The sequence below is a fragment of the Purpureocillium takamizusanense genome, chromosome 3, assembly GCF_022605165.1.
Source record: "Purpureocillium takamizusanense chromosome 3, complete sequence".
In the NCBI taxonomy this organism is placed as follows: domain Eukaryota; kingdom Fungi; phylum Ascomycota; class Sordariomycetes; order Hypocreales; family Ophiocordycipitaceae; genus Purpureocillium; species Purpureocillium takamizusanense.
In genome coordinates this window covers 2,213,433-2,239,966 of record NC_063070.1, presented here as the reverse complement: position 1 = coordinate 2,239,966, position 26,534 = coordinate 2,213,433, and the positions used below count along the sequence as shown (strand labels likewise).

At 56.5% G+C, this 26,534-nt stretch overlaps 3 protein-coding genes across 3 annotated transcripts; 2 read left to right on the top strand and 1 right to left on the bottom strand.

Moving 5' to 3' along the window:
• The first annotated feature begins 2,640 nt into the window (after nucleotides 1–2,640).
• On the top strand, nucleotides 2,641–5,405 carry LYS4 (Homoaconitate hydratase). Its single transcript, XM_047985475.1, has 6 exons — nucleotides 2,641–2,711; nucleotides 2,785–3,291; nucleotides 3,352–3,714; nucleotides 3,779–4,291; nucleotides 4,357–4,435; nucleotides 4,499–5,405. Exons 1-6 carry the CDS (start codon nucleotides 2,697–2,699, stop codon nucleotides 5,320–5,322), a joined length of 2,301 nt encoding a protein of 766 aa, XP_047841452.1. The 5' UTR covers nucleotides 2,641–2,696; the 3' UTR covers nucleotides 5,323–5,405.
• An 887-nt stretch (nucleotides 5,406–6,292) lies between these two features.
• On the top strand, nucleotides 6,293–22,359 carry JDV02_004273 (NRPS). The gene is made up of 4 exons (XM_047985474.1): nucleotides 6,293–6,472; nucleotides 6,828–8,265; nucleotides 8,318–21,794; nucleotides 21,967–22,359. The coding sequence occupies exons 2-4, from the start codon at nucleotides 7,307–7,309 to the stop codon at nucleotides 22,114–22,116; spliced, it is 14,586 nt and encodes a 4,861-aa protein (XP_047841451.1). The 5' UTR covers nucleotides 6,293–6,472; nucleotides 6,828–7,306; the 3' UTR covers nucleotides 22,117–22,359.
• On the bottom strand, nucleotides 22,303–25,851 carry JDV02_004272 (uncharacterized protein). The gene has a single exon (XM_047985473.1). The coding sequence runs from the start codon at nucleotides 25,509–25,511 to the stop codon at nucleotides 22,644–22,646; it is 2,868 nt and encodes a 955-aa protein (XP_047841450.1). The 5' UTR covers nucleotides 25,512–25,851; the 3' UTR covers nucleotides 22,303–22,643.
• Nucleotides 25,852–26,534: the final 683 nt, after the last annotated feature.

Here is a 26,534-nt window from a genome sequence, read left to right as displayed (position 1 = left end):
GTTCTCAAATTCGCGCCCGCAGCCTGATATTGCTCTGATTGTGGCACCGCGCGAGTTTAGACGGAGCGGGCGCTTTGCAGCCGCATGAGCCAGATAACGGACAGTCGGTCATTCGCCCCCCGGTTTGTGCCAAGATGGGAATTGAACCTTGCACCGTCATAAAAAAACGGAGGAGCCCCGGCATAAAGACCACGCGTGCCGTGTACTGTGTTCTGCCGTGCGCATTGATGGCTAGCTATGTTCCCCGCGAGAGGTTGAACCCGCCCCTCTCTCTCCACTAGTGTTCGTGAGTTGCATTGGCAGTGGGGGTTCACTTCACGACACCGAACACATTTTGGAACAAGAGGGGAAAGGTAAGGTTGCACGTGTCTAGCCTCCCCGAATGCCGAAGAAGCTCGTCGCGCTGTCAGTCTTGAGGGCTGCTGAGCCGGTCCGGTCTGGCGCCCGCACCGCCCCGGCTGCATTGGGTTGCACATACCTATTCAGGGACCACGGGTCTTCTTTATGCATACATGGTCGGTGTATGCTTACGCGCTCTTGTGGATCGGGAGGGCGCGGCAGGCAGACGGGCGTCGTTTAATGGCCTCGGAGCTGCTCGGGTCTCGCATGAGCGACCCATCGGGTTCCCGCGGCTCGACTGGGTGTCTCGCGTTTGAGCACCTCTTGGCACCGGTGGAAAGAGAAAACGAGCGCGAATGCTGTTCTACAAAGCATAATGTTCTGTGCGGAGGACTGCCAATTCAAAAACTTGCATGGTAGGTGGATGCGGGTGGTGCCTGATGAACATGCTTCTTTCCCGGGCGGAGCGCCATGTTGGGTTGCGAATCGTGCCGTGGCACCACTGCCTTCATGTTCTACCCGTGGGATCTGGAGGCGCCTTGACTGAAAAGTTGCCGAGGCCGCCATCATGTTGCGGTCTGACTATATCTGTGAGGTAGGCTATGGGGCGTGCCCGCTCGACGTGCCTGTGCTGGGGACAACGCCTGGCGAGTACAATACGGGGCTGCCACAAGCCAAAACAATAAATAAACAAAATAAAATCAGATGTGTCACATGATGAAGGAGCGTACCTTTACAACCATTCAAATATGCAGCTCCGCCTCTCTCTCCAGTCAAGAAGCGAGAATTTAGCTTTCTCATGGCAGGCAACGACTTGCTTGGTCGTGGCTTTGGGTTCCTTGGCGCAGTTCCTCCAGGGTCAAGGCTCTGGCATCGGTTGCTCTCACATTCCACTCGTGGCCTGTTGATTGTTAAGCAGTCGCGATGCCGGAAAAGGTGCTGTACTGCAGGCTTCTTGCTGAGGCCTGAAGTTGTGATACTTCCGACCTCAAAGTCATACTCTAGCCTGAGCTCCAGGCAGGCATTGTACGAGTGCATGTCTTTATAATACGCCCAGCCAACAATGGAGCCCCATCCATACCGTGGCGCGGACCCGTATAATTGATATGGGCGACAGGATCTTGTCACACCTGCAAAGTAACTGCAGTTGCATTGGCCCTGGTGTCGGCAGGTACCATTGGCGGACGCCCGACGCCCGCCCGCCTGCGCGAACGCGGCACGAGACGGTCGACGACGGCCGCTATCGTGCTGGCAGGAAGGGGACCGGCCCATGATGCCTGTCGCCTCGGTCGCCGTCGTTAGCTCGGCTGCTCGGAGGAAGAGGTCGGACGGGTGCGCGTTGGCTTGACATGGTTGAACCATGTGGATGAACGGGTGCAGGTTCGGCCATTGAATAAGGTACCCAAACGTTGAGGGACGAAGCCAGACTCAATGCGATGATGCTCTCCCGGTTGACGCAGCTGATGAGGTACGTACGGACTTGCAAGGCACCTGCAGCTCCGTTTGCATTCAAACCCTTCTGTATGGAAGGCAGGCCGGCAAGACGAGCATGGGCCGGAGGGGTCGTGGTACTTGGTACTTTGCACAGGAACACCAAGTTGAAGAGCACGACCCTTTGGAGACAGGGAAGCACATACGGCGGGAAGCACACCCGCACACATTCACCATAGCACTGGGTCACTGGACTGCATCGAGTAATAGATAACTTGGGTACCTAGTGCTGGGTCTTCCATGAGAACTGCCTAGGCGGCCCTGGCCTGGTTAGTGAGCAACGCCGCTTTTACGCGGGCTTTCATCACCCTTGATCAGTTAGGAAACGGGGCACAATTGAATCTCTGTTTACAGATGTATTACAGAACTGATCTGTATTAACACCAATATTGCAGAATTGATCTACATAGTACTAATTTTCAGACTGGCAGACCTTTCCTGGGCCTGATTGAACCCCAGAACCTAGTGCGGGCTGGTCTGGGGCTTTCCGATATCGGCCCCATATTTTGCATGACAGAAGATGACGCTTTCACTTGTGAGGTCTTGCTTGCAACGATGAGACAGACCGGATTGCAGGGCTCACGGCTTGAATACAATTGAACAGATCGTCTGTGTGTGACATGTGATGATGAACATGAAGAGGTTACAAAGTAAGCTAGGCTAATCGTACGAAGTACGGAGCACAGTGGCGTGGAATGGGTTCCTCAAGAGTCGCCCCACGTGACCACTCTGTGGGTCCCGAGGCCGCAAATAGGCCATGGTTATGACTGCATTTTTAATCTCTGTTGTTTCATTGATCACTTCTTGTTCTCATTATCTACAACGCTGATTGTCGTCAGAGGGCTGCGCTCTGCGCTTCGCGTAAGATGTCTTACAGAGCGGTAGGCGATATCCTTTCTGTACTCTATCTTGGAAGGGGTTTACGTCTGGCAGACACTGATGTCTCTCACACAGGTCGCCGCTGCCACTCCTTTGGCTCGATCGCTCATTCGTGCGACCTTTCGCCGAAGCCTTCAGCGTTCCCGATATAACCAACCCGCATTCCGCTATTCCTCAACAACTGTTTCCGCCCCTCGTCCGAACCCCCAAGAAGGGTCAGCGCTGCCTAACATCGCTCCTGATGGGAAGAAGGCGACAACGCCGCAAACACTGACGGAGAAGATCCTCCAACGCTATTCCGTCGGTCTTCCAAAGGGAAAGGTTGTCCGAAGCGGCGACTACGTCCAGATTCAGCCTCACAGATGCCTCACGCATGACAATACCTGGCCTGTAGCCATGAGGTTCATGGCCACAGGTGCCACCAAGATCAAGGATCCTTCTCAGCTCGTCTTTGCACTTGATCATGACGTCCAGAACAAGAGCCCCAGCAACTTGAAGAAATACGAACAAATACAGGAGTTTGCGAAGAAGCATGGTGTCAACTTTTTTGGCGCAGGTCATGGGATAGGCCACCAAATTATGGCAAGCTACACCGCGTCAGATTCATACTAAGGGACATTTAGTTCGCTAACAGATGCGTAGGTTGAAGAGCTTTTCGTCTGGCCAGGAACCTTGTGCGTCGGATCTGATAGCCACAGCAACATGTACGGAGCCCTGGGAAGCTTGGGGGTGGCCTTGGTCAGGACCGACGCGGCCGGAATATTTGCTACCGGGAAGGGTTGGTTCCAGTGTCCCCCAGTCGTGCAGGTGAATCTTCTGGGTACACTGCCCCCAGGCGTTCGCGGGAAGGATGTTATTATTGCGCTCTGTGGGCTCTTCCCACTGGATGTGCTGAACCACAGCGTTGAATTCACGGGATCGGAGGAAACCATGGCTAGTATTCCCATGGACGACAGACTGACAATCAGTAATATGTCGACTGAGTGGTCTGCAACATCCGCAATGGTATGGCACCTTCCCGAGCTACAGTTTGCATGTCCATGAGCCCATCTAATTGATCTTTCCATAGTTTCCACTGGATACGACACTGGAACGTTGGCTCCGATACAAGGCTACAGAGGCAGCAATGCTAGAGGATCGAACGACTCGACAACGAATTACGCACGAAAAGGTTGATGAACTCTTTGCAAACCCTCTCCGAGCCGATGCCGGGGCGCACTATGCAAAGAAACTTTACCTTGACCTCTCTACTCTGTCGCCCTATATCTCTGGACCCAACTCCGTCAAAGTCTCAACACCGCTGCATGATCTTGCTCCGAAAAACATCAAGGTAGACAAGGGATACATTGTCAGCTGCACCAACTCACGAAGCTCAGATCTGAAGGCTGCAGCCAAGGTATTTCAAGATGCCGCCGAGTCGAATGGTGGCAAGATCCCCAAGATTGCAGATGGTGTAAAGCTATACATTGCGGCAGCTTCAGCCAGAGAACAGGCCATAGCTGAGGACGAGGGTAGCTGGCAAGCCTTGGTCGAGGCTGGAGCTATCGTGCTTCCGCCTTCATGTGGCCCATGCATTGGACTGGTAAGTGGTCACTGCTCCCCGTGTGGAACTCTCGCGTGGAACTTATGCTTAGTATCAATACATAGGGCACGGGCCTGCTAGAGGATGGCGAGACAGGAGTCTCTGCATCAAATCGCAACTTCAAGGGCCGACTCGGATCAAGACGTGCGTTTTCCACTTCCCCTTTCAAACGTGTTTGTAGCATTCCAGAGGGCTGACAGCGAGAAGTGGCTCATGCGTACCTGAGTAGCCCCGAAGTTGTGGCTGCGAGCGCCCTGAACGGCGTCCTTTCAGGCCCCGGCGTTTACAAGGTGCCGGAGAATTATACTGGGGTAGAGCACGGTTACGGCACCGGAAAACCTGCAACTATCGAAAATGAGCTCGGCAGTGCCCTTGAACAGCTCGAGTCTCTCATCGACAGAGTTCAGACGACTGCTCCTGTCAGCGACGATGCTGCCCAAGCAGTCACCAAGATCCTCCCAGGCTTCCCGACCAGGATAACCGGTGAAATCGTCTTCGCTGATGCTGACAACCTGGACACCGACAACATCTACGCTGGCAAATATACCTATCAAGACGACATGACGACCGCAGATATGGCCAAGGTCTGCATGGAGAATTATGACCCTGAGTTCCGGTCTATCGCAAAGCCCAACGACATCCTCGTCTCAGGGTTCAATTTTGGGTGTGGCTCATCAAGAGAGCAGGCCGCAACAGCTCTTCTGGCTCGGGATATCTCACTTGTTGTGGCGGGCAGCTTCTCCAACATTTTTGTCCGGAACGGCATCAATAATGCACTGCCCTGTCTAGAACTGCCACGTTTAGTGGAGCGTCTCCGTACCACCTTCTCAGAAGGCAAGGTCCCTACCCGGCGTACAGGCTGGACCCTGACATGGGATATTACCCGAAGCACTATTGAGGTACAGGAGGGGGAGAACGGGGAACGGTGGGAGCAGAAGGTTGGAGAGTTCCCTGAGAATCTGCAAGCGATTATAGCAAAGGGGGGTTTGGTAGGATGGGTCAAACACGAGCTTTCCAAGGATGCTTCATAGAACGCAGTGTGGAAAAATAAACGTTAATGTACTACTCCGCACACGAAGTAGATATGTAGAGAGACAATGAACCTCGTTGTGAGACACTACGCTGCCCTGGTGCGCACATCTGGCACCTGGCACCTGGGGTGGGCTGCGTGCCTAGGCGCCGGCACACGGGCAGTATCTACTATAGGTCTATGAATGTCAGCGCTGGGCGATGACGCCTGAGCGTGGGCTTGCAACGGCGCCAAGCCCTCAGGTCAGTACCTATTCTGATCACTTGGTTTGCTCTTCAGATCACCCTTGGGCTCATGGTAAAGCGGCAGCAACTCAAGCTCCACAGTAGAAACGGATTTGGACTGGAGGAATTTGTCGGGGGTGACTACCTATTGAGGTAGTACCTTCTCTCTCGGCATGGCGCTCCTTGCTTGCACTTGGTGCGTTCCTACCCTGCCATGCTGCCCACCTGGGAATCCAGCCAGTCTTTCTTTGGAAGAAGCAGAGAAAAGGACTGGAAGTTGCGGGGAAGCAACGATCAGCGCCGCTCTCATTCCTTTCTTCCTGCAGGTCAGGTTGAGCCACGCATGCACTTGCCCCGCGAGCCCTCTATCCTTCCTTGAAGTACAGCGACATGCCAGGGATAGAGACACACAGACAGACATCCACGCCCCCCCACGCACACAGAGCATACATCTGTGAATGACACACAAAGTGCACTTTGGCTGCACCTCACTCCCGTCGACGGAGCTATTTTCATTCACACCTCAACCTCGGTACTACCTTGCCTACGCAAGGTACTGTCGCTCTCGGCGGGGCGCCGTATGCACGGCGCTGGGGGGGGGGTTACGACGGACTGGGGCTCGGCTGTCCGACCTCAAGTGGCCGAGCTTCTTAGATTTTAGCGGCGGCAGTGGGCTCCCCCCCAACGCATTACACTTCATCATCAGGTCATCATCGACCTCTCGGCCTTGGGACGTCAAACCGCATCCACTTGCCCAAGGGAAAAATTACAATTCAGCTCCTCAAATCATCGCACCACCTGCGGACTCGACTCGTCACAGAGCATTCACCGCCAGTGAGCCGCACAACCGGGAGCCTCACCCACTCATCCACTCCCGCCCCCCCCCTCCCATCAAGGCCTCCAGGCCTCGAGCTTCAAACCTTCGATGTGAGAACATCCCACGTGCACCCCTCCATGCCCCCAAGGTTCATGCTGGCCGACGCATCTGGAATTCATACGCGTCCGGCCTCACCTCGCACGCCCCCGTCACATCACCCGCCCGCACGCCCGCACGACTGCAGGGGTTGCCCGTCGCTCGTCAGGTGGCTTTTAGTTGGTGTGCGTTATTGCAGCTCCATCGTTGGCTGCATCTCGCGCCGTCCCTTCCTTTCCACACCCTCCTCCTGCAGCGACGGTCGACGACGAGAATATCACCCGCCTTGCATTGCATCTGGCGAATTGCACGCTCCAGAGACCCACGGCTGATTAATACCTCGTCGCTGACAGGCTCGTCGCTACCCAGAGGCCCTGCAAGTGCACGAGATCACAACGTCTGATGAGCTGCGGATTTGCTGCGGACTGCGTCACCATCCCAGCCCGCAGATCATACCTCCCACGAGGGAGTAATCATCAATGTCCCCATTGGCCGGCATGTCTGCATGAGCTGCTCCCGTCGTTTCGGTCCTGCGGCGGTTTGCTTCCATTGACCCCCCGGGGGCCCACGACTTGACTTACCCATTTGGTGGGGAAGACGAGGACCGCTTGCTTGCACTGACGCGCGAGGCCGTAAACCGCCTAGGACGGTCGACGCCCACTATCTGCAGCTCAGTTCGGCCCGTTTGTGTTGTTGTCGAGTCGAGTAAACTGAGAAATTCGTGCATCGCTGGGCGAGAGAGACTTGGCTGAGTGCTTCGACTATCGCCTAAGTTTTGCACACGCTGTCTGGCCAATTTGATTTGGCTAAACCCAGTCCCGTATCTCACTCTCACGCTTGAGAGCATCATGACGGACTCGGACAGGTTGTCCATCCTCAACGCGAATCCCAAGAAGGTTCCAGGACCGCAACTGCTCCACCATCTTGTCGCGCCCCCAAGCGACTCGCAAGCTGTCGAACACCTTGCCCACGGCCAGAGAATATCCTTCACCTACCGTCGCTTCCACGGTTCGGCGGAATGTATCGCCAAACGCATCACGAACGAGCTCACGCTCGGCGAAGGCTCAGAAGGAGAACTGGTTGTCCCTCTGCTCATTCGCCAGTGTCCGCTCCTGTATATATCCCAACTCGCCATCCTTAAAGTTGGCGGTGCATTCTGTCCCCTCAACCTGGATGCTCCTCCCGAGAGAATCAAGTTCATCCTCAAGGATGTGTCTGCTAGCGTCATCTTGACAACCGCCGATCTTGCGCCCAAGATACCCGTGGACGCGGGCGTGCGCATCATTCAAGTCGACGATATAGACATCACATCCAACAGTGGTGCTGCGAAACTTCGAGAGCCAGGGCCAGACGATCTGGCCTATGTCATGTATACCTCGGGCTCCACAGGCACACCAAAGGGGGTTGGCATCTCGCATTCCGCAGCGACACAGGCCTTGCTCGCGCACAATCGCCATGTGCCTCACTTCTCGAGGTTCCTCCAGTTCGCGGCGCCTACTTTCGACGTTTCCGTCTTTGAGATATTTTTCCCGCTCTTCAGGGGCAGCACGCTTATATCTGTGCACCGAGAGGAAATGCTCGACGACTTGCCTCGAATACTGCGTCATATGAATGTGGACGCCTGCGAATTAACTCCTAGTGTGGCTGGCAGTTTGTTAAGAACGCGAGACCAAGCACCTGGACTGAAGCTATTATTGACTATTGGGGAGATGCTCAATGCTCGTGTCGTCGGTGAGTTTGGGGGTGGACCAAGTCGCAATAGCATCCTTTGGGCCATGTACGGACCAACGGAGGCAACTATCCACTGGTGAGTGTACGCGCCTACTATCTTGTTGGCACTCCCCTAACTGGCCGGTTAGCACCCTACAGCCAGCACTACCCTCTAGCTCGAACACCGGAAATATTGGCTCGCCTCTGGAAACAGTCTCCTGTTTCGTCATCGAGCCCGGCACCACTGCTGCAGGAGACAGCTTCAAAATCCTTCCCGTGGGTGAAGCTGGAGAGCTGGCCGTCGGTGGTCATCAGCTGGCGCGGGAGTATTTGAATCGACCGGAGCAGACGGCATCTGCTTTTATCTCAACACATTATGGCCGTCTATACCGAACTGGAGACAGGGCACGCATTACGGCTGAGGGCACACTCGAGTGTCTCGGCCGCTTGTCGAGCGGGCAGGTCAAGCTTCGCGGTCAGCGTATTGAGCTTGGCGAGATTGAGCAGGTCACCCTCAAAACACAGGGATGTCATGGTGCGGTAGCGGCGGTTGTCGACTCCAACCTCGTGGTCTTTTGTGCAGTCGATGAATCCGTCGCCGAGGATGCCGTCATGGCAAATTGCGAAGAGTGGCTCCCTCGCTTCATGGTACCAAGCGAAGTCGTGTTAATGAGCGAGTTCCCGCGCCTGCCCAGCGGCAAAGTCGACACGCGGAAGCTCAAATCCGATTATAGCCACCAGAAGTCTGAAGAGATGGACGCCGAATTTGTCGAGGAGCTGTCAGCTCGTGACCAGGCCATCGTTCGAGGAGTGTCCGAAACACTCGAGCTCAAGGCGACCAGGCGGACGGAACTCTCATCTGCTGGACTGGACTCCCTTAAAGCCATCAGGCTGGCTTCGTATTTACGTGCCGAAGGCCTGGAGGTGACAGCTACAAACGTGCTGAGGCAGAGAACCGTTGCCGACATCTGTGCCACTGTTAGAGAGCGCAAAGATACTGGGGCAAACGGACGGGAAGATTCTCACTTGAGCTTGTTGCACAAGGTTGATGAGATTCGGGACGCCATTCCAGCCTTGCACGCGCGTGAAACACAGATCGAGACCGTTTCCTACTGCACCCCGTTGCAATCTGCCATGCTTGCCGAGACGGCACAGAATCAGCATGCTTATTGCAATCATATCAAGCTCCAGGCTGCTCCACAGCTTATAGCAGAGGATCTCGTGGCAGCCATCACCCAAGTTGCTAGCGCAAACGAGATACTGCGGACGGGCTTCACGCTCTGGAATGGTCAGCACCTCGCCGTCCTCTTCAAACAATTTCCTCAAGACAACGTCCGTGTTGTCTCTGCCTTTGATGCAGACTTTGGCTTCACAGCGCCCGAGGACTTTCTCAAGCCGTTCAGGGTTCAGATCAAGTGTTCGACGCAAGGAACGCCACATGACGTGCTAATCCAGGCACACCATGCAATATACGATGGATGGTCCCTGGACACGATCCTAAGCGACATCACAGCTCTGTTGAGCCAAACTACGATAGCGCCGCGGCCACAATTTCGAGAGGTTGCCCAGTACTACGTCAGTGATGACATAAAGGACACCAATGACGCGGCGAGATCATTCTGGAGCGAACACCTCCTTGGATGGAACAAGACACCGTTTCCTAGGCTGGTCACCAGACACTCCTCGCGAAATGAGATTGAGACGATGCATGTGACGAGCAATCTCTCTCGAGATATCGTGCGAAGGGTTGGCCAAGAGGTTGGAGTGAGCCCCCACGTCCTCTTCCAAGGAGCGCTGGCCCTGGTATGGGCTGGCATTGTGGGTGAACAGGATGTCATCCTGGGAACTGTCACATCGGGGCGCACAATACCCATTGAAGGAATTGAAAAGGTCATCGGTCCCTGCTTGGCATCTCTGCCATTGAGAGTCAACTTCAGCGGCATAGCAGACGTTTCGGTCCTCCTGAAGAGCATCCACGCCACAAATCATGCCATCATGGAGCATTGTACTTTGCCCCTCGCGCACATTAGGAAGATTGCAGGGCTGAGGCCGGCGGAAAGCCTCTACGATGTGCTGTTTGTGTATCAAGAGTCTCCAGCGACACAAGACGCCGACAAACTGCTCGTCAAACCGACGTCTCACCTTGACCGCATCGAGACTACGCTGCTCATTGAACTCGAGCCCAGAGACGACACATTTGTTTTGCAAGCCACATTTCACTCCATGTATATCCCAAGCAACTTCGTCGAACATCTTCTTGGGCAGCTCCAGAGCTTTGCGCACAACATGGTCAATGATATCAATGCACCGCTCAACAAAATCATTGGCAATTTTGATGGGGGCCTTTCTCTTTACAATCCGGGACCACGTCTTTTTGAGGGCGTTCCAGATCTTGCGACGGGATTCGAAAAGATTGCTGCAAGTATTCCGTCGGCCGATGCGCTTTCCTTCAGCACGTCATTGAACAGCACAGTGCCACAAACACTGAGCTTTCGGGATCTCAATGCGACTGCGAACCAAGTAGCCCATTTCTTGATCAATTCGGGAGCACAGATCGGCCAAGTTGTTGCCATTATCATGGACAAGTCACCTATGCTCTATTGCTCCTTGCTCGGCATTGTCAAGGCTGGGTGTGCGTATCTCCCCGTGTTGCCAACAACACCGTTGGCACGAATTGTTGAGATCTTTCGCCAGGGCAGGATAACGCTCTGCCTTGCCGATGACTCTACTTTGAGAGCGTTGGGTCGGATGCACGATGTCAAACTGCTGAGCACAGATGATGTTCGTATGGGGCTGTTTTCCCGGGAAAACCTGGAAATTCCTGCCGATGCGTCTCGTCTCGCATATGTCATATATACGTCTGGTACGACTGGCACGCCGAAAGGTGTCGCCGTGACTCAAGGGAACATCGTCAGCAATATCACCCATCTCCGCTCAACTTACCCGGTCACGTCAGCAAAACAGCCGCGCTTCCTTCAAGCATGTTCGCAGGCGTTCGATGTGTCAGTCTTTGAGATCTTCTTCGCATGGCATGCCGGCATGTGCCTTTGCTCCGCGACAAACGACGTGCTTTTCGAAGACCTAGAGAGCTCAATTAGGCGAATGGACATCACCCATCTGAGCCTGACACCAACTGTGTCATCTCTGATCGACCCCACGAATGTTCCGAGCGTAGAGTTCCTCGTCACCGCCGGCGAGCCAATGACTCAATTCGTCCTGGACCGCTGGGGCGACAAGCTGTGGCAGGGCTACGGCCCGTCCGAGACCACCAATATTTGCAGTGTCAAAAGAATGGATCGTGACGATCATATTGACCACCTGGGATGGGTGTTTCCAAACACATCCGTGTTCGTCATTGCGCCGTCTGAACTTCGGCCCGTCCCCGTCGGTTGGGTGGGTGAATTTTGTTTCGGTGGCGATCAAGTTGCCCAAGGCTACTTGAACGATTCTCATCTCACGGGTGAAAGGTTCATCATCCACCCAGAATACGGGAGAATTTACCGATCTGGAGACCTAGGGCGAATGCTTCCCGACGGATCCCTGGTGATACTTGGCAGGCTTGACGACCAATTGAAGCTACGCGGACAACGCATCGAAGCCGGCGAAGTGAACAGCATTGTCACGAGCACTGGTATAGCGCAGGCTGCGGTAACGGTCTCTATTCGGCGAGGACCGGGGTCGTCTAAGCAGCTTGCGTGCTTCTATGTCAACCGCAAGTCACCTTTAGCGTTCACGGCGCTTGATGTTGACCCCGAGACCAATCGTGTCCTCTTTGGTAGTCTCCAGTCCAAGGTCCCAGCCTATATGGTGCCATCTTACTTGATACCCGTCAGCCAAGTACCTCTCACGTCCAGCGGCAAAGTCGACAGAAGACGACTGCTGGCGAGCTTCGAAGGCTTGTCGCAAGACTACCTCGAAAGCGCCTCTTGCATCGTGCACGATCCCGCCCATGACTCGGACTGGAATGCTACGGAAGTTACCATTGCAGCCGTGATAGCGAAGCAGAGAAACGTCTCCGCGGCCGACGTTGGGCGGTGGACACCTTTTGCTGCCTTGGGCGTCGACTCGATCACCGCGATTGACCTCGCCCGGGCTCTGAGCGCGACGCTCGACCGTCGGGTCGCCATATCGACAATTCTTCAAAATCCCAGTGTTGCACAGCTTGCCAGGTCCATGGATGAGAGGAGTGAAGCGCTCTCGAGCAATGTTGGCCAGTTAAGCTTTGATGATGTCTGTGCCCAAATTGCCGCCGACGCTCGAAATTTTGTCTTTCAAGACCCGGACAACATCGAAACCACTTTGCCTTGCACTCCGCTGCAGGAAGCCATGCTTTCGAAGGGACAGGGTAGCTATTGCAACAAGATACTCCTTCGGCTACGCATTCCGTCAGGTGACATGAGAAGCTATTGGAACGTCATGACACAAAGACACGGCATACTCAGAACCTGCTTTGTTACGACCAGCAATGCCGCATTCCCAATAGCGCAGGTGGTGCTAAGACACTGGAAGATTGATTGGAGAACATATAACGTCCATGAGCCGTCACTCGCGGGAGCTGCCCATGAGCATCTAAAAGCACTGCCGGAGCCTATTGACTCCGGCGCGCCACCTGTCTCGTTTGCTTTCATTCAGTACAGGGGTTCGACGTTTCTTTCCATCATATGCCACCATGCGCTGTATGACGGCGTCGCAATGGGGAACCTCTGGGAGGAAGTGGAATGCTTGGCACAAGGGTGGACTCTACCACCGCCAGTACCCTACAAGCCATTCATCCAACAAGCGCTGAGCTTGCCGGATGGTGTTGACGACTTCTGGGCCGGTCAATTCCGAAGCTTCCAACCATCGATATTGTTCCAGCGTCGTTCCAACGCGGACATCAATCAATGCACGCACAGCATCTCTCTGGATATGCCATTCATCGAGGTTCAGGGGCGCCTGAAGGCGATCGGTGCATCCCTGCTGTCTGCTTGCCAGGCGGCATGGGTGAATGTGCTGTCCATTGCGTGCGATACCCCAGACGTTGCCTTCGGAAACGTTGTGAGCGGTCGAATGCTGGATCTTGAGGGTCTCGAACGTCTCGTTGCTCCATGCTTCAACACCGTTCCAATGCGCAAGGATATGTCACGCAGCGCCCAGAACATCGACATCGTGAGATTCTTCCAGAGTCTGAATACTGAGATGATTCGTTATCAGTTCACATCACTGCGACATGTACACAGGCTGGCAAACTGTCAACGCCGAGGCTTGTTCGACACGCTCCTACTGCTTCAACAGCCTCTGCGAGAGATGAATGAGCGAGTGTGGACACTGGAGGAAGACTCGGGGGACATGGATGTGCCACTTGTTTGTGAAGTGGTTCCGTGCCCAAACCTCAACTCCGTCGTCGTCAACGTGCACTATGATATGGGTTTGGTACCGGGAGATGCGGCAACGACGATGGCAGACATCTTCAAGCATGTTTTCCGTTGCATTCTCGAACTGCCAAACGCCAGTCCGCTGGACAGGAAATCGTCGCCGCGGCACCTGACGTCGGGTCTGAAGGACCTGGTTCCTAAGAGAGAAAAGTTGGACGAAAGCACTCATCAACAAGTCGACGAAGGCCATTGGACCCAAACGGAGAGCCAAATCCGCAAGGTTATCTCTGAGCTCTCCAAAGTGCCTCTGGCGAACGTGGCACGGAGCACCACTATTTTTCAGGTCGGGCTGGACAGCATCAACGCTGTACAAATAGCCTCAGCGCTGCGTCAGGCAGGATATAAGGTGTCTGCATCGGACGTCATCGAATGCTCAACTTGCGAGAAGTTAGCAAGGAGGCTCGCACATCTCTCTCACCAGCAAGCCGAAGCTTCAGTGCCCTCTTTCGATCTGCAAAAGTTCTCGACCGATGTGGTGCCGCAGATTACAAAGAAGCTTCCGAATCTGGGCTCCGTAGAGTCGATTCTCCCCTGCACTCCGGTACAGTCCGCCATGCTGGCGTCGAGTATTCAGACAAGAGGTCACACCTACCTCAACATGCTGACTTACAAGCTCGACAACACGATTGAGTTGAGCAGCATAGCGGCCGCGTGGACAGCCGTGGAACAGATTCATCCGATGTTGCGCACTGGCTTCCTCCCTGTGAGCCATAGTGATATCAGCTATGCGATGATCCGACATTCCCCCGGATCGCTCGCGTCAATGATCGACTCCGTGATCAGGGGCTTTGATACCGAACGATGGAAGCACCTGTCGCGGTCTAATATGTTGCAAAATCAGCATCTGCCACCATGGAGAGTCGCATTGGTGGCAGCCGAGGGCGAAATCTTGATGCACATACTTATGCACCACGCACTCTACGATGCCTCATCGCTAGAAGAGATTCTGTCAGCTGTCGCGGAACATCTCATCGGAAAGACGCGCATTTTCCCACCGGTCGAACCGCCTTTGACCGAGCTGCTATCTCGGAGCCTCAATGACCAGGGCACTGCCCAGAAATTCTGGGAAAGCCAAGCTGAGGCTGCGGTTGTGAACAAGTTTCCCCTCATGACGCCGTTGAGGGAGGAGACATCAGTCGGTCCTGCCACGCATGACAGAGAGTCCTGTATGGACTTAAAGTTTCTTCACGAGGCCACACAATCTCTTGGCATCTCTCTTCAGGCTGCTATTGAAGCGTCGTGGGCGCGGGTGCTGGCATCCTATCTTGGAGAGAGCTCCGTTGTTTTTGGGGTCACCATGTCTGGACGGACGACCGACGCCATGCAAAGCGCCCCGCTACCGTGCATTACAACGATGCCGGTTATCGCCTCGAACACCAAATCAAACCATACCCTGCTGAGCAGCATGATGCAGTTCAACGTGGAGCTCCACAAGCACCAATACGCGCCGCTCAGTCTCGTCCAGAAATGGCTTGGGCATCCTGCCTCGCCAGTGTTTGACACGCTCGTGGTCTACCAGACGAGGGCGTGGGGTCGGACAGCTCGCCGACCATGGACCTTGGTCAAGGATGATGCCATGGCAGAATATGCTGTCTCGCTTGAAATTGAGCCAGCTGAGAACGGCTCGGTCCGGCTGTGCTTGACCTTTGCGCCTAATATCCTGCCAGATGAGCAGGCACGCATTCTTCTGCAGCAATTCGACGCCACATTGAAGCATCTTCTGTGCGATCCGAACGGGACCGAGGACCACCTGCACCAAATCCGCCCTGAACTTTTCGCCGTCACCCCAGCTTCGGTGCCGCACATCACAGCACCAGTTTCGTTCCTCCATGAGTTTGTGGAGCAAGGCGCTTCTCTTCACCCGAGTCGTGTAGCCCTTGAGTTTGCTAGTGGGTTTGAGAGCAACACCATTGCCAGAAAGTCGTGGAGTTACTTGGACTTCAATGTCATTGGCAACCGCTTGGCGAATCTGCTTCGTAAGAGCAGCCAATCTGGAGATATTATCGCGATTCACTTTCAAAAGTGCCCCGAGGCTTATTTCTCGATCCTTGGCATCCTCAAGGCTGGCTGTTCTTTCGTTGCGCTGGATCCCAATGCCCCCAAGGCTCGGAAAGAGTTTATCCTACGCGATTCACGGGCCTCCTGCCTCTTGACGGACAGCAACACTATGCTGGACTTTGATGTCACCACGAGGCTGGTGCGGATTGACGAACAGTCTTTGCAGAATTACTCGGATAAGGGTCCTCAACTAGGTGGCGGCATCTCGCCCAACAACACGTGTTACTGTCTATACACATCGGGGACCACAGGCACGCCAAAAGGCTGCGAAATCACGCATGAGAATGCGGTGCAGGCAATGATGGCGTTCCAACACCTCTTTGAGGGGCACTGGGAGGAAAGTTCGCGCTGGCTACAGTTTGCGGCGCTTCATTTCGACGTCTCTGTTCTAGAGCAGTACTGGAGCTGGTCTACGGGCATCACGGTCGTCGCAGCACCACGAGATCTGATCCTCGACGACCTGACGGGATCTATCCATAGGCTCGGCATTACTCACATCGATCTTACGCCCTCTTTGGCAAGATTGACGCACCCCGATGACGTACCGAATTTGTGCAGAGGCGTCTTCATCACCGGCGGCGAGTCGCTCAAACAAGAGATTCTCGATGCGTGGGGTTCCAAAGCCGTAATATACAATGCCTACGGTCCAACCGAGGCCACGATTGGTGTGACGACGTATCCGCGAGTTCCCGTCAATGGCCGCCCAAGCAACATTGGGAGGCAGTTTCTCAATGTCGGGTCCTACGTCTTCCAGCCGGGTACTGAGATCCCTGTCCTCCGAGGTGGTGTGGGGGAGTTGTGTGTTTCAGGCAAGCTGGTTGGGAAAGGCTATCTGCATCGACCGGACCTGACCGCGGAACGCTTTCCTACATTGTCGGGCTTTGGGGGCGAACGGATCTACCGCACAGGTGATTTGGTTCGCATCCTTCATGACGGATGCTTTGACTTCCTCGGCCGGGCAGACGATCAAGTCAAGCTGCGTGGCCAGCGTCTTGAAATTGGCGAAATCAATCACGCCATTCGCACTGGAGCGCCCGAAGTCAAGGATGTAGCGACAATTGTTGTGCGACAGGAATCGGGTGGCAAAGATGTGCTGGTCTCGTTTGTGGTGGGAGACGCGGAGCCTGCTACGGCAAATCTCGCTGTGCTTCCTGACCCAGACGGCGTTGCTAGCAAGGCTCGGGAGGCCTGTATCGAACGACTTCCAGGGTACATGGTCCCGACATATTTTTTGCGATTGCCGTACATTCCGCTGTCGCCCAACAACAAGGTCGAAGCAAAGGCGTTGAAGACCGTCTTCGCGAGCTTGTCGCAAGAAGACCTCATTCAATTCTCGGCTGCGGCAATGGCCTCCTCCCATGGTCAAGTGGATCAGAAGGTCCTGGGGAGGCTGTCACAAGCCCTTGGAAATTTCAGCAACGTCTCCAAGGACAGCATCTGTGCATCGACGAGCATCTTTGACCTTGGCGTTGACTCGATATCTGCCCTTCAGCTGTCGACACAGCTCAAATCCGAGGGCTTCCCCGGCGCCTCGCCTATCGTCCTCCTACGAAGCCCTGTCGTTGCTGACCTAGTCAAGGCTCTGTCAAAGAAACAATCTGCAAGTGTGGAATCAGGTGCCATCAGGGCGGCCAAGCAAGCGATCCAAGCTTGCAACCACCGGTATCGCCCTCTTGTATGCCGCGAACTGGACGTAACGGCCGAGGACATCGAGTACATAGCGCCGTGCTCGCCGCTACAACAGGGAATCATCTCCAAAGCTTTGACCGACGAAAGTGGCAGCGCATACTTTAACTCATTTGTGTTGACGGTCGACGAATCCACGTCAATTCCACGCGTTCGGGAAGCCTGGGAGCGACTGGTTAATGCCAATGCTATCCTGCGGACTGTGTTTATAGAGACATCCAATGGCTACATTCAAGCCGCGATGAAGAAGTCTGGCATCTCATGGGAGAGCCGCATCGTGGAGACGGAGGAGGTTGGAGATATCATTCAGACCGCACGCCAGAGCTGGATCGCTCGCAACCGCGATCAGATCCTCCAGCCAATGCATTTCACCCACATTGTCGAGGCGGGCTCCCACAAGGTTGTGCTCCATCTCTTCCATGCACTGTACGATGGGAACAGCTTTGACCTCATGAACCAACAAGCCTCGGCTCTGTATCGTGATAGGCCGGGTCAGCCAGGTCCATCGTTCATTGAAGCCCTGTCTTACGGCCCATTGGGCAAGTATGATCACTCTGAGCAATTTTGGGTCGAGCACCTGAGCGGTTGGTCCTGGGCACCGGTCACCACAGAATCGCCGCCCGTCGAAGCACGGCCTCCCATCATCGCAACACGAACGATCTCCCTCGCCCAGTTTGAGCAACTGCGGGCCCGCCACAACGTCACATTGCAAACTGTTGTTTTATCGCTCTGGGTTTCCGTGCTGCAAGATTACCTTGGGGATAAGCTCACAGTTGGAGTCATTGTCTCTGGTCGCACGATCGATCTTCCAGGCGCAGAGCGAACTATTGGTCCCTTGTTCAACACCGTCCCGTTCTTCAACAAGACGTTGACAGGCCAGACCTGGGCAGCATTAATTCAGCACGCTCATGAGTTCAACACGTCAGTCCTCGACTTCCCACATGTCCCACTCAAGAGCGTGCAGAAGTGGTGTTCTGGCGGGCAGGCGCTTTTTGACAACCTGTTTGCGTTCCAGATCGAGCAGCCGACTCTCCACAACGTGGCAGCGCCGTGGACGATTGCGAACAGCGTAGATCAGGCAGATTATCCGCTGGCCATGGAGGTGACGCGTACTGTTGGTGGCGCGATGCAATGCACACTGGTGGCGCAAAGCCAGGTTGCGGACGATGCGGTTCTGGAGGACCTACTCATCCGTATGGAGGCTGCCGCAGCGAAGGCTCAAGAGGACGAGTTTGTCGCTCCAGATTCAGTCGAGGCTGCAAGTTGCGATGTTCCTCACTTAGAGGCCCAGGTCGCCTCTGGTGTAACTCATCCCGAAGAAGAGTTCCAGTGGTCAGATCAGGCCCGCCTCATACAGCGAGAGATGGCGAAGCTTGCAGACGTTCCGGTGGAGCAGATCAGTCCTTCCACGACAATGCTTGAGCTTGGACTGGACAGTATCGACGTGATCAAGCTGTCTAACAGGCTGAAGCGCGGCGTAACACAAATATCGGCTTCCTGGCTCATGAAAAAGCAGACCATTTCGCGCATTGTTTCAGACCTTCCACTTGACAATGGCGCCCCTAGGCCAGCGGTTGACGCCATTCTTCAAGACATTGCGCCAAAACTACGCATGCAAGTAGAGCAGGCCAACATAGACATGGACGATGTCGAGTGCATTCTGCCATCGACGGCGCTTCAAGAATCCATGCTTGCGGGCATGCTGGAATCGGACTTCGAGTGGTACTTCAACCACGATGTCTTGGAGGTTGCTGACGGCGTCGACATGGGCCGGCTTCGAGCGGCCTGGGAACAAGTCATAGCACAGTCGCCAGTACTTCGGACAGGCTTCATCCAAGTCGACGACACGTCGCTGGACGTGGCGTTTTGCCAAGTCGTGTTCCGCAAAGGAGCCGCGCGCGTCGCGTTCGAGGATCTCTCCGAGCTATCTGAGATTGAGGCGGTGAAGAAGGCGGCAACGAAACGAGCAGCCGAGAGCGGGCTGCTGTCGAATCTGCTGCAGATTACTTTCGCGACCGTTGGCAAGGACCGTTTCGTCGTGCTGTCCCTTGCACACGCGCTCTACGACGGGTGGTCTTTAGGTCTACTCTACCAAGACCTCCAGGCTGCATATGAGGGCACGCCTACACTCCGACCCTCGCCAGACTTGTTTCTCTCCAAGTCCAGTACGTCTCAAAGCTCTCGAGGGCGCGCGTTCTGGTCAACGTACCTCGACGGCGTCGTCCCCACCGTTCTCGACGGCCAAGCTCAAGCAATGGCAATTGCATCTCCCAAGCTGCACCGGGTGGAGACTATTTCCCGCGTGCTGTTGTCTGAGGTTACAGCATTTTGTAAGAAAAATTCGCTCAGCCTGCAGGTCGTCTGCTTTGCCTGTTGGGCCACCGTCCTTGCCCACAGGACCCGATCACTGGACGTTGTTTTTGGGTTGGTCCTATCCGGCCGGGACTTTGACGGTGCCGAGGACCTGTTGTTCCCGACGATGAACACGGTTGCAATGAGATGCCTGCTACATGGGTCAGTGACAGACTTTCTCAAGTACGTTGAGGAATCAATGACCGACATACGTGACTACCAAACCTTTCCTCTGCGAAAGGCCCAGGCCGCGGCCAAGGTCACTGCCACAGAGATGTTCAACTCCCTGTTCCTCCTGCAGAAGGCTCCCGAGCAGGATCCGTCCGAGCCGAAGCTACTCAAATCTGTTGACGGCGCTTCTGCAGTGGACTATCCGGTGTGTATCGAAGCTGAGGCAATCACTGGACGACTCTGCTGGCGAACTGCATGTCAAAGCAAGTTCTTTACCGAAGGGGACGCACATGACCTGATAGAGGACCTCGATAGTGCCCTGCAGTTTTTCTGTGGATCTCCGAAAGCGGACCTTTTGCAGTTCCGCGGGCATGAGGTTTCCATCTGTGGAATGATTCCAGTCACGATTAATGAGAACGCATTCACCCTCAGTTCTCAAGAGACGGATCAAAACGTTGACGAGAAGCACAACAGCGCTACGTCTCTATTGATACGCGAGACTCTAAGTCAAGTTTCGGGTGTCCCGGAAGAGTCCATTAAGCCTTCTTCTACGATCTATCACCTTGGCCTTGATTCCATAAGCTCGATCAAGCTGTCGGTTCTACTACGCAAACGGGGCATTACTCTACGCCCGCGTGATCTGGCAACGGCTTCGAGTATTAGGGAACTGGCCAAAATGGCAACGATTACTGAAGAGAATGCCGGTGCAGTGGGCCGAAAGAACGAAGCATGGGTGCCACCCGATGACCTGAATGTCGATAGACTCGTCTCTGAATCTGGCATCTCCATGTCGGATGTCGAGAGGATTCTCCCCGCGACTCCGCTACAAGTGTACATGCTAACAGCTTGGAGCAAGAGCGGTGGGTCGGTCTTCTACCCTGACTTTTGCTATCGGATCGGCGGTGTGGCCGAAAGAGCCCAGTTTCATCGTGCGTGGGACGCACTCGTCGCCGTGACGCCCATCTTACGAACGAGGTTCATTGCTACCGGATCGAAGGACCTACCGTTTATGCAAGTCGTGGCGTCCGCAGACGCCTTGCAGTCGAAGCGTGTGACGCAGCCGCTGTCTCGCATTTTTGTGGAAGGTGGCCAGAGCGATGGGGTGATGACTTTCAGACTCGCTATTCATCATTCTCTATACGATGGCGTCAGCCTCCCTGCCATTGTTGCGCAGCTGGTTAGCCTGCTCAATGATGATGGCAAAGCAGCTGCCGTGGAGCCTGACATTGCTCCGTGGGCTTCTTTTGCCGCCTTGCCCCTGACGGAACGCTCGCGCAATGACAGGAAGGCGTTTTGGACGGCGTATCTACGCGATACGGCGGTGGAGGTTGCTCCTCCTCCCGGCACCGTATCTAGTATCACAGACTGCCGTACACGCACTGCATTTTTCGACGACACGGCCATGACAGACACATCAGAGTTGCAGCTCTTGGCAGCACGGCATGGCATCAGTCTCCAGGCTCTTTTCCTCGCTGCATACGCTCGGTCCATTCATACCGGGCTGTCTGCCGCCGTCACATCCGTGGTGTTTGGTATATACCTCGCGAATCGCACCGGCGAAACGGACGCCCCATCTACGCTCTTCCCCACGCTCAACCTCGTTCCTCTTAGGGTCCGCCTCAACCCCGAGACAGACTTGCTGGAGGTAGCAAAGGCTGTGCAAGAGGACATTCACTCCGTGAGCAGCCTTGAACGACCGGATGTCGGCCTTTGGGAAATATACGAGTGGACGGGCGTACGGGTGCACTCGTTTGTCAATTTCCTCAGCTTGCCGGGTGGCGATGTGACTGCTCCGTTATTGTCGCCAGTACCTTGCATGGAAAAGGTTGCCTTGACGCCGCTCGAGGAGACTGCAGACATATCGACAACAGAACGCAGGTTCGACTCGTCCACGCTGCTCAACGAGCCGTGGCTACAGAGAAATGCCGTGGCGGATGCCTACCCCGTACGTATTTCCCCTATCATCTATCTTTAACCCTGCCCTTCTTTCTTTCCCGGTACATTTACTTTTCATCTTTCTCTGCACTCTGCTGCTTTTACCATCATCGCCGGGCGGCACTGCTCACCAGTACAAAACACGGTGAGAGTCTTTGCTGACCTATATAACCCTCGCGTAGATGTCCATCGACGTGGAAGCCGCGCTGCAGCCCAACGGCGGGCTCGCCATTGGCGTATTCGGGCCCCGGGAGCTCTTGTCCGGGGACGCGGCAACGCAGCTGGCGGGGAGCGTGGCGGCGTTGCTGCGTGAAGCCGCCAATGATGGTTGAAAGTTTTGTTTGAGCTCTCTTCTCTCGTCTTGTGGCTCTTCCATGACCATATCTCCTACCTTTTCGGTTGTTTTATGTTGGCATTGCTCCTCTCTTCGTTTTCTCTTTGTTGTTCTTCATCTTGTTTTAGCCTGTTTACTGAATTTTTGGCATAGCGAACACGAGATAGCCAGTCATGTCATAGTTGCCTAGTTTTCTACATCAATAGCTATGATCTTGTGCCTTTAACGGTGGTTAGGCACCAATCCGAGAAGGGGTCATGACGACAGTCAGTGTGTGACCTCGACAAGTCTGCCCGTCTACTAGTATTGTGTACTGGACGCATTACCTTGGGTTCACTACGCGTCGAGTTGGCCGTACGTGACATGGTCCATCTTCCCACCAGTCACCACCAGTAGTTGCCCAACCCGGGCCGCGACTTGCCGCGTTCCCTCCTTCACCTGTGCAACATGGGCCGTGACAGATCCTCTGGTTTCAACGCAGTGGCTGGCTCCTTTATTCACCGCGTTCATTTTCATTCCGTCAACCTATTCTGGAAACAGAATGAGATTGGCCAGCCTTGTGAGCCCATCGCCCTCCTCCTCCTCCCCGTCCTCGCTCTCCTCCCGCTCCCAGGGCAGCAGCCCCATGCCCCGCAGCGCCTCCTTGCCGCCCACCCGCTCCATCTCGTCCTCGAGCGAGCGCTGCTCATAGTCCTCGGCGACGACGCTGCGGCCCGACGAGTCGAAATCCGGGCCCGGGTGGCCGCGCTGAAAGGCCCTCCGCTGGCGGGCCAAGTACAGGGCGCCCGTCTGAGTGAGGGGCGCAGCGGGTATGTAGACGAGCATGCGCACGTCGTCGGCGGTACCGTCGGCAACGCTGCCAGCACCACCCCCTGCGGGCCCCGCCGATGCTGATGCTGCTGGTGCTGTTGCCACAGCTCCTCCGGTTCCCCCAGGTCTGCTGCCGCTGCCGTTGCTCGAGATGTGGTATGGCAGGTCCGGATGCCAAAAGATGTAGTCGCCCGGCTGCAGGGTCGGCAGGGTGACGAGGCTGCTGCGGAGGCACAGGTGCGGGTGCCACCGCTCCGTGACGCGCTGGGCGTGTCCCGGAACGGCGCCGTGAATGGTGGTGTCTGGCTCGCGCTGCAGCTCCCAGTTGCCAGGGGCGAGGTATGCTTCCCAGCCCGGGCCGTGCCTCAGCTCGGGCGGCGGGGTGCGCGGGGCGAAGAACGGCCGCAGGAGATAGTAGGCGGTGGCAAGGCGCGGCGAGGGCATCAGGCGCAGGGTACCGGGCTCGATGGTGGAGAGGGCGAGCAGGCCCTGGAACATGCGAAAGACGGTACAGGCGCCGTAGCCGTTGTACAGGTCCGTGGTGGAGTTGGCGCGCTGGGCGGCGCCGCCCCAAGGGTCGTGGTCCTCCCAGCGGCCGGCAAAGACGTGGTCGTAGGCACCGCCGCGGCCGTAGCCGTCGGGCTCCCACCGCTCGAGGGAGCCATTGTCGACCTGGGCGATGATACCAGCAGATGACTGAAGAGCGTTTATCCAGTCGTCTGCCGACTGGGGTGCGAGGAATTGCGACTGCTGTTGCAACTGAGCATCCAAACCAGCGGTGACGGGATCCGACGGGGCGGCAGGAGGCGTGCCTGCGCCCCCGGCGTCCGAGTCGAAGCCAAAGCCCCCTCCGTGGACACGAATGCGGTCAGCGTAGGTGATAGGCAAATGGGGCGCGATGCGCTCCCGGGCGTCGGGCTCCCAGAGGCCCATCATGAAGCGCTGAGCGCGGCGCACGTTTGGATGCGCCCTCGCGCGGACTTGGGCTGGCGTCCAGAAGCAGTCGAAGCACGTCGGGTCCTGTCTGGGGGCGCGGAAGCTGCTGTGTGCAGACGATGATGCTGCGGGTGTCGGCCCCGGGGCCGGAGCGTTGGTCGCCGGTGCCTCTTTGTCCTTGTCCCGTTGCTGCTGCTGCTGCTGTCGCGGCCTCGGGCGGCGGGCTTCCAGGTAGTGGACCGTGTCGCGGACGGCATCGTCGGCGACATCGCGCGGCAAGACCTTGCGGACAACGCCGACGCCGTAGCGGCGCAGGTCGCGGCCAAAGCGAGCGGTCTGAGCCGGGTCGGCCAGGTCGGCGAACTCGACCGAGGGGACGAGATGGGCGCCGAGGCACTCGATGTGCTCGACCTCGTGGCGCAGGGCGACGAGCAGGCGCGCCCACGAGGCCTCGATGGCGGCCTCGTGGCCGGCAATGAGGGCGCGCTTGATGCGGGCGAAGCGCAGCGGTAGGGGCACGGGGTCGGGACCCCAAAGGGAGAGGACGTTGCCGCTGTCCGGTGTCGTCGTCGTCGTCATTGTCGTCGCCATGCCAGTGCCGTCGCTGTTGGTACTGGTGCTGGCGCCGCTGCCGCTTCTACTGCTCCGGCCGGTGGAGGTGGTGGCGGTACTCGCACTGCTGGCACTCCCATCGGCGAGCCTTCTCGTGGCCGAGGGCGGCGGCGACGAGGAGGTGGGCGGCGACGAGGCGGCTCTGCGGATGCCGCTGGTATTACCAGTAGCAGTATTCAGGGGGGTGCTGACGGAGGCGACGACAGGAGATGCAGCAGCAGACGCAGCAGGCGCGGCGGCGACGGTGGCAGGTGAGGAGCAGCGTGAACGCTGTGGCGGCGGCTGCGGCTGCGGCGGCCGGTGCGCCTGCTTGACGATGCCGCCAAAGTCGCGATCACGCGATCGCCGGTGGTGGTGTTGGTGGTAGTGGTGATGGCGGTTGTGATGTCGCTGGTACAGGCGAGGAGGGTCTCGCTGCCCTGGCTGCTCCTGCTCCTGCTGCTGCTCCGGCTGCTGACGGAGCCTGTGCAATTCCAGTTGCTCCTGCCGATACCGCTGGTGGTGGTGGTCTTGGTGGTACAACTGCTGCTGCTCGCCGGGCCGGAGTGGCGGGCCGCTGATGGCGGCGGCGGCGGCGGCGGCTCCTCCTCCAACGCCGCCTCCCCCAGTCAAAACACGCTGCATGTCCAGCAGCTCCTCGGTGCTGATGCCGCCGCCTCCTCCCGGAAACCCCCCTGTTACCATTGTCGCCGCCGCTCCTCCTCCTCTTGGGACCCCTCCTGCGAACTCAAACCCATGACTTTGAAGCGCGCTGTTGGGGTTGCCGTTCAGTTCGTCGGCCATCAATTCCCCCGGGATGCTGGGGTCTAGCCTCGACGACGAGGACGACGATGACGGCGCTCGCCTATGGCCGCCGTGAATCCTGCCGACGAGCGGGCGTACTGCTGATGTTGCTGTCTCGTTCTCAGGAGGGCCTTCCTGGTGCTGCTGTTGGTGACGCTGCTGCTGCTGCTGCTCCATGAGCGGGCCGCCCGCCCCCATCACCACCCCGTCACGCCACAACCCCGCGGCGGCGGCGGCCCCAATGCCCTCCATTCCCAGCGGTCTTTTATCTCTTGCTGGTTGCTATAAAGTGTACTCTGCGTCCATTCTGATGCTGCCGCGCCCGAAAATCGCTTCTGGTCCTGTTGGGGAGTGTGGTCCTGAAGCATGCCTGTCCTCGTTACTCGGGGGGTGGTGTATCTCAGGGGGTGGCCTCGTAGTTGTTGTTGGTGATGGTGTTGCACTGCACGACAGTCGGTCCGGCACAGCAAGGCGACAACGCCACAAAGATGCCACACTGGGCAGTCACGCGGGCTACTCTTATATGTGCGTATGCCCCGTGGATAGACGGGAGGGAGCTTCAGCGCCACTATGCAGTAGTAGGCCCGCTGTGCGTGCGTGTGTGTGTATATGGGCGGGTCGAAGAGCCGCTCGTCCTGATGAGATCAGGCAAGGCAAGATAGGCGGGACAGGGCAAGGCAGGGCAGGGCGACGGAGGGAAGCGGATCGGGTGGACGAAAGGGGGCAAGGCTTGCCATTCTGGAGATTAGGTTGTCCCTGGGCAACTGGTGGGAGGGATGGGATAACATATCACTAAGGGGTGCTACCGTAGGGAAAAGAATCCATACAACCAAGCGCCCTCACCTTTTCACGGAAGCGAGTTCTCTATCATTTAGCCATCGCCGCCACCGCGCGTCCTTGGCCCAAGAACCGCATTGGACCTAGTACTGCCTGCCTCCTGATGAGCTGAGGAAGCAGGCAGCCGAGCGATCCAGCTGTTGCTACCAAGTTACTTCGTACGTACTGTTCGTATGGACATACCTTGTAAGTTGGTACATGGCTTTATTATTAGGCAAAAAAGGGGTCCGGCTGGGGAAGGGTGACGATGTGCGATCCCGCACACAGCCGCCAAAAGCCCGGGTCCCCCCCACGCGCAACGCATCTTCGGCCCTCCGTTCCGTTGCCCGCTCTTTCGCGGGAAAAACACCCCCGCACCGGAACCGCTGGTGTTACAGGGCCGATACTCCGGAGCCAATGCTACCACCACGTCTTTCGAGGGCCGAGCCCGACACGCTA